At 46.2% G+C, this 13,142-nt stretch overlaps 3 protein-coding genes across 5 annotated transcripts; 1 reads left to right on the plus strand and 2 right to left on the minus strand.

Moving 5' to 3' along the window:
- Window positions 1-197: 197 nt before the first annotated feature.
- On the plus strand, window positions 198-2,961 carry dnaaf2 (dynein axonemal assembly factor 2). Of its 2 annotated transcripts, none has more exons than XM_044047667.1 (4): window positions 198-1,667; window positions 1,782-1,853; window positions 1,968-2,297; window positions 2,398-2,961. In XM_044047667.1, exons 1-4 carry the CDS (start codon window positions 363-365, stop codon window positions 2,671-2,673), a joined length of 1,983 nt encoding a protein of 660 aa, XP_043903602.1. In that variant the 5' UTR covers window positions 198-362; the 3' UTR covers window positions 2,674-2,961. The 2 variants fall into 2 exon arrangements, with proteins under 2 accessions (XP_043903602.1, XP_043903603.1); XM_044047668.1 differs by having other exon boundaries at window positions 198-1,613; window positions 1,791-1,853.
- On the minus strand, window positions 2,893-6,779 carry lrr1 (leucine rich repeat protein 1). Its single transcript, XM_044047670.1, has 5 exons — window positions 6,239-6,779; window positions 5,150-5,248; window positions 4,574-4,826; window positions 3,872-4,346; window positions 2,893-3,495 (listed from the first exon to the last, which is right to left on the minus strand). Exons 1-5 carry the CDS (start codon window positions 6,419-6,421, stop codon window positions 3,240-3,242), a joined length of 1,266 nt encoding a protein of 421 aa, XP_043903605.1. The 5' UTR covers window positions 6,422-6,779; the 3' UTR covers window positions 2,893-3,239.
- Window positions 6,780-7,436: 657 nt separating this feature from the next.
- On the minus strand, window positions 7,437-12,964 carry si:dkey-13p1.4 (transmembrane protein 151B). Of its 2 annotated transcripts, none has more exons than XM_044047669.1 (2): window positions 12,177-12,964; window positions 7,437-9,693 (listed from the first exon to the last, which is right to left on the minus strand). In XM_044047669.1, the coding sequence occupies exons 1-2, from the start codon at window positions 12,318-12,320 to the stop codon at window positions 8,074-8,076; spliced, it is 1,764 nt and encodes a 587-aa protein (XP_043903604.1). In that variant the 5' UTR covers window positions 12,321-12,964; the 3' UTR covers window positions 7,437-8,073. The 2 variants fall into 2 exon arrangements, 1 of the variants encoding a protein (XP_043903604.1); XR_006361999.1 differs by having other exon boundaries at window positions 9,648-9,793; window positions 12,177-12,225.
- Window positions 12,965-13,142: the final 178 nt, after the last annotated feature.

Raw genomic sequence — 13,142 nt, forward strand, 5'->3', positions numbered from 1 at the left:
TAAATGACGGAAGTAAATATTTTATGTCATTTAAGTACTTTTCACCATGTCATGTAAAACTGATGCATTCAGCAACTAGATGGCAATTAATTTATATAATATGTTGTTTTTCCCTTATTTTTTCCCTCTTTTATTCATATTTAAATAAATGAATAATAGATAAATAAACAAGTGCCGGATACAAGGCAACTGCCATTGTTGTCACGCGTTGCCATGGTTACACAGCCCCAACATGAGTCTGCTGGACCTTTCAACCGCGCTGATCCTTTGATTCTCCAGAAACGAGCCGCATTGTTTGTATTTTGTGTATTTGATCAACTTTATTTTCAATTTTTTGGGTTTTCTCCCTCGCGATCCTCAACATGGAGAATCCAGAGAAACTAACCCTGACGTCGGAGGAAGTGGACCGACTCGGGAAAGCTCTCAAAGACGAGCGATTCCGGGACATGCTGCACGAGTACGTGCAGGAAATATCCGACCCCGAGACTCGGAGACAATACGAGGAGGAGATGACACTGTTGGAGCAGCAGAGAGGAAACAACATCGAGTTCATCCATCCCACGCCCTTCAAGGCGCTCAAGACCAGCGTGGACGGCAAGCACAAGTGTTTCATTAACATCTGCGCCAGTGATAAAGTTGGAAAGCCTGAATGCAAGAGTGGCGTTTCAGAGGACGGCCGCAGGGGGCAGCACTGGACCCTGCCTCACAGTCTGCTCCCAGGCAGACAGGACTCAGACCCAAAGGGGAACAAGGTCATCATCTACGATGTGGTCTTCCACCCGGACACTCTCCACATAGCGAGCAAAGACAAGAGGTTCATGGACTTGGTGGTGAGCACGGCCGTCAACGGGATCCAGGACACTTTAAAGGTGACACTGGACAAAAAGAACGTGCGACAGCTGAACGCCAAGTACAAGGGCACGCCTCAGCCGTGCGTCATCCGGAAACCAATAAGTGGATACAAAGCCAAGGAGGCCTCGGAGAACCCTGACCCTCTGGCCTTCCCGATTCAGGACGAAATCAGACCCAACGCGACACACAACTGTGACTCCAAAGCTGATGAAAGCGTCCAGATCCAACCACAGGAAGCCTCAGCGCCGACCAAGCCACGTTTTACAGTGAAATATCGGTCCTTTATTGACCTGCAGGACTACAGGTGCTCCAGAGACTCGGCCACCAGCCCGAGGCCCAAAGAGATCGTCGTCACCGTCGACCTGCCGCTGCTCAAGTCCGTCAGAGACGCCGACCTCGAGGTGAAGGAGAGACGTCTCCTCCTGGACTCCAAGAAACCAGCGTACAGGCTGGAGCTGCCTCTAGCGTATCCTGTGGACGAAGACAAAGGACAGGCCAAGTTCAACAAGCAGAGAGGGCAGCTGACCGTCACACTGCCCGTCCTGCCGTCCACAGAGGCGTGGGATTCTGCTATGTTTGGTAGTCCAGGTGCTCAAGGGAGTGCAGGAGGCGATGATGATGATGATGATGATGATAAAGAGAATGAGACGGGAGGTTCAACAGGTGTGGAGCAGCCGAGTGGTGTTGAAGAGGAGTGGATACAGGAGGAGCTGAAGCAGCAGACAAAGTCGGGAGAAGATCCAGCAGAGGACAGAGAAGAAGTCCTGGAAGGTGAAGAACAAAATGTAGAGGGTGAGGAGGAAAGAGAAGAGCAGATGACAAAGGTCCTGGAAGGTGAAGAACAACATGTAGAGGGTGAGGAGGTAAGAGAAGTGCAGATGACAAAGGTCCTGGAAGGTGAAGAACAACTGAGGAGGAAAGAAGAGCAGATGACAAAGGTCCTGGAAGGTGAAGAACAAAATGTAGAGGGTGAGGAGGAAAGAGAAGAGCAGATGACAAAGGTCCTGGAAGGTGAAGAACAAAATGTAGAGGGTGAGGAAAGAAAGAGCAGATGGTCCTGGAAGGTGAAGAACAAAATGTAGAGGGTGAGGAGGAAAGAGAAGCAGATGACAAAGGTCCTGGAAGGTGAAGAACAAAATGTAGAGGGTGAGGAGGAAAGAGAAGAGCAGATGACAAAGGTCCTGGAAGGTGAAGAACAAAATGTAGAGGGTGAGGAGGAAAGAAAAGAGCAGATGACAAAGGTCCTGGAAGGTAAAGATTTGGGGGAAGGTGTAAAAGGTCAGGAGGAAAAATGTAGAAAGCAGAGGAGGGAGGGAGAAGAGAGTGAAGTGGTGATTCATGTGGAGGAGGCAACATGGAAGGAACAGAACAGAGAAGGAGAGGTTGCCGCGGTCAAGACTCCGCACGTCACCGGGGAAACTGAAAACACAAAAGAAAACGTGCAAGTAAGACAAGATCTAACCAGGTCAAATGTAGAAATGTCAGGTCGACCTCACCTCATTATCACCTTCCATATTTGATTTTTTTTTTTTTTTTGTATTTAAGGTCAAAGCAGATGAATCCCACACAGCCACGAGGACCGCATCACTTCACGACACCGCAGAGGCCGGCTCCGCCTCCCTCTCAGGCCCAGGAAAGCGGGATGAGAGCGAGGAAACGGACGAGGACGACCTGCAGACGGAGCAGGTGTTTGAAACCAAAGGACCAGAGGCTGCTCTGTTGAGGGAAAAGGACGCGGACGGAAACGAGAAGGTGATCAGTGACCATTCCACGTCTGCTGGGTTCGTCTTTCGAAACACCTTGATTTACACGTTGGACTGAGAACGACACGACAAAAACACTATAAAGAGAACACAAACCACCAATTTCTGCTCTTTCTCAGTGTCGACATATCCAGACCACGACCTAAATCTAATTTGTTCCCTTTGTGACCTCATAAAAAATGTCCGTCCTTTGCCTTTTGACTAACGCTCCTCGACCAAAAACAACCGGAGGGCGTAATGACACACACAAAAAAATCACTTCAGGGTCAAGACAATGAATGCTTTTATATTTTATTGACATTTTCACACAGTAGGTTGTACGTGAATAAAAACTAGCTCAGTTTAACGGAGTCTAATGTTTGTGTTTTACTCGTAGAGGCAGGGAGACACTTTTCCACGACATGGTCCCAGCACGGCTCGACTCAACTCGACATGGCCCGTACTATGTAGTGGAAAAAGCGGCATAAGTGTTGTTGCCCACCACGTGTTAAGTGCGTCACAAGTTGAAGGGGAGTGTAAAACGAGCTGCTCGAAACTTATAACGGAGTCAACGTTGATATTTAAAGTCAATACCACTGCACCCCATTTTTTTTTTTTCCAACAAAAGCTTCGTTTTGTTCCTGCTCATCTGATTCCCCTCTGGAGGGAGTTGTCCAGAAACTCAGAGTAGCAGGAGAGGGAGCAGAAGAAGCGCTGCACCGGCGCGTCCGTGCCTCCCATGTCGTCCACCAGGACGACGGTGTGCGACACCTGGTGCAGGTTCATGCTGACCGCCGTCTTGATGAAGAAGTTGACGCAGACGCAGCCGCAGTCGCACGTCTTGGCTCGGTCGAGGTCCCGACATAAGTGGGCCGAGACGAGGTGAGGTCCGTACGGTATCCTGTGAAGTGAAGAGATCATGAGATCAAAACAAGCATGATTACATGACTTTAATTATAACTACAGCTGAAACAATAATCAATGAATAGATTATTAATCAATTACTAAATTAATCGACAACTATTTTGATAATCGATGAATCGGTTCCAAGCTTTTTTCATGACTAAAACATTTCTGATTGTTAAGCTTCTTAAATGTGATTATTTTCTTCATTTCTTTGCTCTGGATAACAAAGAAATCATTAAAAGTGAATCATTTTGGTCTGTGGACAAAACACGACATTTGAGAACATCATCATTTCCAGGTTTGACGAACACCGATCAACATTATTGAAGGTTTTCTGACATTTTATGAAAAGAATCAGCTCTAATTCTAACCTGAGGTTGGCCACAACTCTGGACGCCATCTCTTGAAGTGAAAGGGGAAACGTCAGCTGCATCTCATGGTCCAGAGGATTGGCCTGGATGAAGGGGTTTCCAAACAGGTCTAGGTTCTCCAGGCTCAGCTTGCGGAAGTCACCGGGCAGCACGGTGAGCTGGTTGTGCGCCGCCGACAGGAACCTCAGCTTCTGGAGTCGGCCGGCGTGCGACGGCAAGCAGACGAGCGCGTTGTCGTCCAGTTTCAGGTTGACCAGCTCCCTGAGCTGGCAGAAATGTGGCGGGAAATACTTGAGTCGATTCTGGCTGAGGTCCAGCAGCTGGAGGGTGCGCTGCAGGGTGGACAGGCACAGCGCGTCGCTGAACGTCTCCAGGTGGTTGTTGTGGAGGACGAGCTCGGAGAGACAGCCGAGGTCACCGATGGTGGCGGGGAGCTGCTTGATGTGGTTGTTGCTGAGGTCGAGCTTGCGGAGGGCTGCAAAAGAAAAAAAATATGAGAACTTCAAGGGTTCAAAGGTTTGTTTTCTTTTAGTAAGACATTCCCGGACAATCAACATTTCCATGACGTTAACTGTCAAGCTCTTGGCACAATCCATTTCCTGTGTTTTTGAGACTGCAGCTCACTAAAAAGCTCCATTCAGACTCAGAAGACATTACACAAGAAAGATAAAAAAATTTAAAAAAGTTATCAATCCACTTTACCTTTAAGGGACAACATCCGCATGTCCACACGCGACAGTTTGCAGTAGGACACCTGCAGCTGCTCCAGAGAGTAGGGGAAGTTGGACGTGAGCGGATAGTCCTTCTTGGAGACGATGGTCATCTTCTTCTTGGGTTGCTCCACGTCCCTCGCGCGCACAGGGGTGAGAGTGGAGAGGGGGAGGCTGCTCGCGTCGCTTCCTCTGTCCGCGAGGCGAGCGGCCGAGAGGAAGTTTTTCAAGCTGTTAGCGTCAGCCTGAAGATGAGTGAACAAGTAAATGGTTAGAGGAGGACAGATGGGATGTCTCGCACTTTCTTTTATTCATTTACCACAAATATCTTTGAATTAACATGATGAACTTTGCTCTGTTGGGAGAAGAATGTGTGTGATTCATGAAAAATAGGCGAATTAAATGCCTGTACGATGCATCACGGGTTACTTTCTAAAGTTGAGATTGTCATTTTCGTCCTTTTTTCTGCTTTGGTTTTCTGCCCGGGCATCGGCTGCCGTGAAAACAACGGCGTGAGTTGATTCATCACCGTGCAGAGATTGAAGTGACGGCAGGCTGGGTGTCATACCTTGCTTAAACAAACGTCAACCGCAGGTTCCTTTAATCTGACGGTGGCCTTGCCTTCCTCCACAAACCACGTGAAGAACTTCTCTATGTTGTCTTTCAGCTGCAAGAGAGAGTTGGCAAACGTGAACAGTGGAAAAAACACATTTCACAACAACGGGCCGGGGCGGCGAGTGATTCATTCACTCTGCATGTTGAGACATGAATACCGAAAGCATGTTCACCCCTACGTCATCACGCTGGTTCGCTCTGATGCTGCAGAGGTCAGAGACGGTTACGCGGCGATAACATCTCTGACTCTGAAAACAACACTCCTCTGGTTTCCAATCGGTGGTAAATATGATGAATAATTCAAAAAAAGTGGATTCGAGTGACTCGTAGTGTAATTGGGGACTGAGCTGAATTGAAAGTAAAATAGATAAATTAATAATATTGCCTTTTTAACTCTATACTAACTAGTATGATGTCCTGGTTGTTAAGAAAACAATATTTCAGGCTCCAATTAGTTCACAAATGCAGTGTCTGATACACACACACTGTTTCATTTTACATTGAACAAAAGTATGTGTGTGTGTGTATATATATATATGTATATATGTGTGTATATATATATATACATATACATACATATTTATATATACATACATATATAGAACCGAAACTTTAGCCACAGTTTCTCAGCTACTAACTGATGACAGTCTCCGCCTCCATGTCTGTTTACACTCTGAAGTCACGTTAAATCACGCAAGTTTCTGTGAGATCCCAAACGAAGTTTAAGTTGTAGCACTATGTTTTTGAAATGACTATAGTTAGGTGTTGACAGTCATATCTTCTTCGTAGACGTATCGGACTGATGTCAGTATCGGCAGGATTTCAAGGCTGTGATATCAGTAACGGATATTAAATATCGATCATCACAAATGAATGCTGTTTTCTGTCCACACGGAAGTTTAAAAAAGACACATTGGACTAGCTCCCTCCATTTTCAGTCTTTAATCATCTGACATTTTATGTCATTTCTGGCCTATGATCGGCCTGATGTAGGAACACGACAGCTACATAAACACTGAGGTATTAGAGCAACAATACAGACCTTGTACTTTGAGCCTGCTCTGTCTTTGGCCGTGCAGATCATCATGTATATGTTGCTGCGTTGGCTTGTTTTGTCCACATGTCTCCCGATGCTGAGGACCGCTCTCGCCCCTTTCCCCCGACTTCTCATCCCGTACGTGGGCAGCATCCGATTCACCACCTCGACATCACACTGCAGCTTCATCGCACCGACTCACCGGCGACCGACCGAGGTCCGGCTTCGAACGCCGAGCCGGAGCGAACTAAAGGTTTGAATGCATACCAGACGAGGACAACTTCCGCGAAAACAGCAGCGCGAGCGGGAGCTGGGGACACATCCGTGCTAACCATGGATGTCAACAACAGACCATAACTGGTCCTCAACGTCCGTGCAAGACTCTACATTCAGTCCCCAGCTGGGGACACGGTCCGCGTCGAGCACAGGTGAGTTTTACTCTTAAGATTTCATCAAACCGCGGGTGTCTTTCAGACTTTAAGATGTCATTTGTTGTCAGTAGCAGAAGCGCGATCTCGCGCGCGCGGGAAGTGACGTCAGCGTACTGGGAGGGCGTCGTGCTGGAGCACTTCAAAATAAAACACAAAACATTTTACCTACCTAGTTAAATTAAATAGTAGTTGCATTAGTTAAATTAAATGTTTAATTAATTAAATGATGTGTGTTCTTTTGACTATATTGATTTAACATCTTGATGATGTGTTTGTCATCGATGGTTAAACGTGAACTAGTTTAAACATCGCACACAATGAAGGTACACTCACGTTGTGTATGTCCAATTAATTCTCTTATTAAATCTGGGGGGAAAACGTTTAAAATTGTATTTAAACTTGAAACAACGTTCACGTGTAAGGACTGACATCACATCAGCACCATTTCCCTTCAGTATTGTCTCTGACAATGGCGACATCTAGTGGTCATCAGAAAGAATGGTCCACAGAAAAGATGGCACTGTTTACACATAAGTGACATAAGGACAGTGATTTATAGTGACTAATTTGAAGATAGTGCATAAAATGTGGCACATTATAATAATCCCATATATGATAATAATAATAATGACAATAATAATAATGTAATACTATTTGTTTTTTTTCCTTCTTTTCTACAGTCCACCACATCATTTCACTTTTGAGAAATCAAAAAAAACAAACCAAAAACCTTAACTGATGGGGGCTCATATCAGACAAGAATATCAGCAGAAGAGTTTGACAATGGTTTACTGGTAAAAACATTTCAGCTTTGTGTCAGATAAGATCACGTATCCTCTTCAGTGACAATAACTTTAACATTAATTTACAAAAAAAACATTAGATGTTGTTAAACGGATAACAGGTACTTAAATGCAACGATCTTTGGAACCACCTTTATTTCCTGCACTTAAAACATTCACTTCATGTCGTCTACGCCACATAAAATGATAATAAAGAGGAGAAAACTAATGTCTTTGGTTCCTTCTTGGCGTTTGTCAACAGACCAACAAAAAGAGATTTTGTCACATGCAAAAAATCATCCATCAAAGCCCCAAATAAACTAAACACGCACATGAGAATTTGCCAAGTTTCCTCTCACCCTGATTTCTGACAACTTAAATCTGTGATTAAACGTGGGGAATAATCAGATCATGCAGTGCCATGTCTCAAAGGGATGTTCACACACACACACACACACACACACACAGTCGATGACACACTGTTGCTGCTACAAGACAACGAGAACATCTCGGTGCATAGGTGACATCCTGCAGCTGTTTCTTTGCTTCATATTTACAGTGGGATTGTTTTAAAATAGACGATTTGGCGTCATCCGTCCAATGGTTACGTACTGTATCTATTGGTCCTTCACAGAGACGTGTCCACACAGGACGAGTCTCTCCGTATATAATAACGCCTCACTTCCCTCCCGTCCTCACTGCCACAGCCCTCGGCCTGATGCACAATGAGGACCGGGAAGAAGCGAGCGTCCCTGTAGGTGGGCGGACTGTCGCTGAGGGCCAGCTGGCTGGACTCGGACCTGCAGCACTGCTCCTCCACACAGCAGGGGTCCGTCAGGTTGCTGCTGCGGCTCCTCCACAGGGCCACGGTGCGGTGGGACCCGTACATGCGGCACAGGGACAGGCGAGACGTGTCCGAGGAGAGGTGGGACTGGAACAGCGCTCCGCGGCAGGAGAAGATGGAGGAGCAGCTGGAGCTCGTGACCGTCCTCCTCCTGCCACTGCCGTCGCCGCCGCCGTCCCCTTGACCGGTCAGCTCGCTGCACTGCTCGCACTGGTCCTGCCTTTGGAGAGCGCCGTAACTCTGAGCGGCCTGGACGCTGTCCAACAGGAAGCAGTTTGAGGACGTGGTGCATTCAGTGTCATGTAGCGAGTTTGAGTTTATCAGCACGGCCTCCGAGTAGCTGGGAATCACCTGGCGGTTGCAGCGTATGTGCCACTCCATTTCAGTGCTGTCCAAGGTGTCTACTCTCGGAATAGCACAGCCAGTATTGGCCCCCACTTCATCGAGAGGAGACGGGCTACTTTGACTGTACTCTAACCCAAATAGTTTCTCTATGCGGTAGTGCACATAAGCAGTGCGGTACTCGATGAGTACTCTCAGAGGCCACGACAGCATGAAGAATGCTGCAAGCCAGAAAGCAACCTGGGAATTATACCAAGGCATTCTATCTGGGTCTACAAAGGCGATCAGGTTTTCTCTGAAGTCCACATTCTTCAGCTGCATCCCCTCCCTGGCCTCCATGTAATCGTCCAATCCCTCGATTTCGGAGAAGAACCTGGCTCTCTGGTTGAGGTAGTCGTTTTCTGGACCCGCCTCGGTGAAGCTGAAACACTTGGTGAAGCGCAGGCGAGTCGCCGGATGTCCCTCCAAGCCCCTCAGGTCGCGTGACACGTCTTTCATGCCACAGTGGTTGTAATCGAACTCTCCCTCCGCCACGTGCGTGTTCACCCTCTCGTGGTACACCTGCGTGGTGGTGTAGGCGTCCCCGTTGCGGTACCGGGTGACCTGGCGAGTGCGTCGGACGAAATGGTAGCTGATGGCCTTCCACCATATGCAGGGCTGGGCTTGCTGCATCCGCAGCACGCGTTCGTACACGCCGTCCACGTTGGCCTTGAACTGCAGCTCGCTCCGGGCTCTGCAGTGCCAGCACTCCACCATGTACAGAGCGTAGAGCAGGAGCAGGAAGGCCAGAGGTATGTAGATGTAGCCGTCGGAGCAGGGGCTGTCGTGGTAGATCATCGAGTGTCCCGCGACGCCCATGCCGGACCCCCCGCGCAGCGAGGAGGTGAAGGAGGCGGTGAAGGAGGAGGTGAGGGCGGAGTTGAAGCTGATCTTGGTGACCCGAGTGAGCTGGCACCAGGCCACGGCACCCATGCAGCTGTACATGAGCAGCGAGAGGAGCAGGCAGCGCCAGTGGGACTCCCGGCAGACACAAGCACCCAGGGACTGCTGCACTGGACACTGCTGCAGGGAGAGGAACACATGGAGGAACGGGCCTTAGGTTAGAGCAACGGCAGTGATGTCAGGGCTTGCAGTGGGAAAAATGCAAATAGTGGAGGTTGAGCTGTAAGATTGCAAAAAAAAAGCATGCAGTAAGTCAGAGTCGAGAAAGCTCATTGGAATTCAATGAAACCATGGATGTGCATTAATGCAGCTGTCAGACAATTATTAACGGAGGTGTTTTCACACATCCATCATGGAAATTTACTGACTTTTTAATTTTAGGGGCAAATATACTTGGTAATAAAGATGTGTAAATAACATCACAGGTTATTGCTCATAAGACGGGAGACTGCAAATCCTGGATTAACCCTTAGTGTGCACCCTTGGTCAATTGCCCTGGGAATAATACACAACTCCTTATATGGACATCCTGGGGGTGTGTGTTTATAGGTCACATATTCTGTCTTTAAAAATCTGTTTTATGTCAAAGTTATGATTGATTTTATATCTCATTTTTAGTAGTGATATAAAGTAGCAATAATTGTGCAGAAGTCACAAAATTAGACGTTTTTAGATTAGATTAGATTTCACAAATTCAATCCGATTTTAAACATTTTGACTACTTGCTCAGGTTTGTTTATATAGTTGGTGAAAATGATTATAGGTTTTTTTTTTAATCAGATTGTATAGGTTATATAGGTTGTGCTGAAAAAAAGGATATAAAACACTCTATATTGCACATTTTTATAGCCTCTGTATGTACTGTACGTTTTAATGCTCCGTGTTCTAAGGATTAACTGAGGTTAATTGAGGAAATTTACTTTTTATTTTGGTAAAGACGTCTAAATAACATCACAGGTTATTTCTTGTATAAACGCAGACAGGAGACTACAAATCCTGGATTAATAGCTAGAATTTAACTAATATTTGATACTATAAAATGTACTACTAAAGTTCTTATTTAGATTACAATAATACAAGTCACGCTGTTATACACACACACACACACAGGTGTCAGAGATCAATATAGTGATGTGATTGATTTCAATTTCAAATTGTTGACTTTACACAAGCACTATTGTGAGTAACTCACAGTGACTCACAATACTTAGCAGAAATGATCTTGCAAAGACACAAAGCTATTCTCATGAGAAACACTAGCAGAGCTGAACCCTTTTTACGCATGAGGAGATTAAACCAGCAACCAGCCGACATCTCGCACACATTTTGGAACGCCTTCATGGCACTTTATATTATATATAATTGTGTAACTGTTGTGGTGACGTTTCTTCCAATGAGATCGTGCACTGTTGTGCACTTCCTCTGGTGTTTTATGAAGTGAAAGGATTTATGCTGACAACTGGCCGTCCATTACTGCACTGACACAGGGGGCGGTGATGTCACGTTGCTGGTTCCACTTCAGTTAGCTAAGGAGAAAATATAGAGATTCAGTTCTCACGTGCTTTTCAGCAGAGCAGGCGTTCCTAAATGCAGACATTATATGGACTTCCTTGGGTGATTACTTGTGTGAATGTGTTTAATAGAATAAATAAAGATGGCTTTTAGTTTGCTGACGGGGGTAAACACACTGCAACGACCCAAAACACATGCAGCTGCATATTCACAATCGCTGCACATTCAAGAGTGCAAATGAAAACAAAAACAAATGCAACACGAGAAACGCGCTGCAAAAGAGAAAAATGATTTGTAGAAAGCCAAAACACACGCATCAACAGAAACAAAACGACGCAAAAACACACACAAATCCCAAAACGACAGCAACAAGAAAAAAACACAAGCAGGAGAGAAAACACAAGCAGGAGAGAAAAAACACAGGATATTCGGGGACTACTTCATTCTTACTTTATTAAAAGCACAAGAGGATGATCAGTGTTCTAATTGGGCAGTAGTTTGCTCTGGGGCGTAGTGAGATTCTGCAGCTCGTTTTCTCCTTCTGCATGTGTTTTGGTCGTTGCAGTGTGTTTGCCCCTGTCCGTTGTGTTTCAATTGTGTAAATTTGTAAGTGTGTTGAGTGTGTCGTGTTTGATGCTGCCTATCTTGGCCTGAACAAGTGTGCCAACCACTGTGGCCATTTTTAAATAAGGTTATCTGGGGATAGATTTCAGTCAAATCTGCTGCAGCCGGGGTCTGTTAAAGTTTGCAAGAGCAATCCAATTCAATCCACTTTACAACACAGTTGCCCAAAGTGCTGTACAATAACATTAAAATGACATAAAACACAGGTAAGAATAAATAAATAAATAATCAATAGCAGGCAAATGCAACCTGTCCCACCTCCCTGTCAAAGCTGCACCTTACATCACACTAGTATGAAGCAGAGCACAGCTGAATCTACATCACCTGTAACATGGTGACAGGTGCATGAGCAAATGAAGTGATTTATTACAGGGTTGTTGCCTCTACAGTCACTGGATTCTTCCCCCCAAACAACAACTTTACTTATTGATAACTATCAAATAATCTGTGATGAAGTCTGTATCTACCTCCTCCACGACATCACTCCTCTGAGCCGGTGAGTCCTGATGCTCCTGCTCCTGCTCCTGCACCTGCTGCTCCTCTTCTCCCTCAGCATCACTGGGAGCGCTGGCTGTCGTGTCCTCCGCAGGGTCCTGGTCGGAGGAGAGCATGCTGCTGCCGCTGCTGCTGCTGCTGCTGCCGCTGCTGCACTTCTCTCATGTCCGTGACAAAGAGTGGGGAGATGATAGGTTATAAACTCACTCCTTTTTTATTCACATGCTCAGTTCTTGAGGTCTCCCCGGTTGCTCCCCGCTGTCGCGCCCCCTGCAGCGCCACAGTGTCTGGGCCGGAGCCAACAGGCTGCTGCTGCTGCGCAGAGGAGCGGGGATCCCGCGGCGGTCCTGCAGACTGACCGGACGGACGAGGGCGGGGTTGAGGGATTTCACCGCAGCAGAGACAGCAGAGGTTGACCATGATGCAGTCAGCAAAGGCTCCTGTCACTGGCCACAGTGGTCTGCAGCAGGGGAAATAAAATGACGGAATGAAACTTTACATAATCAAACAGCACTGCAGTGTGTGTTCATCCGGATGTCGAGTAGAGCGAAGAATGACGTTATCTTCAAGATACGCAAACCCCTAAATTACACGTCATTCTCTGATCCGGATCTAAAGTGTGCCGTCCGATTCGTGCCAGGTCGGACTAGTGAAGGAGCCGGTTCTAAGAGCCGACTCAGAAAATGCGCTGTAAGAATGATTTGCACTGTCTGTGCTCTCACATTGAATCACATGTATTTCCTGTGTTGTTTGTACACTGTCTTTTATAAATAAAGTTTTGCAAATAAAAACAGCTATGACGTGTTAGACAATTAACACTGTACAAACCAAGAAATATATATAGTTAACAAAGAGAAGAAAAGGAACAATTAATGTGCAAATATCTTTCTAAAAGTAGTCATTATAGTGCTTTATTTCAAATATTTGAGATTCTGAAT

The sequence above is a fragment of the Solea senegalensis genome, linkage group LG16 (assembly GCF_019176455.1).
Source record: "Solea senegalensis isolate Sse05_10M linkage group LG16, IFAPA_SoseM_1, whole genome shotgun sequence".
NCBI classification, from domain to species: domain Eukaryota; kingdom Metazoa; phylum Chordata; class Actinopteri; order Pleuronectiformes; family Soleidae; genus Solea; species Solea senegalensis.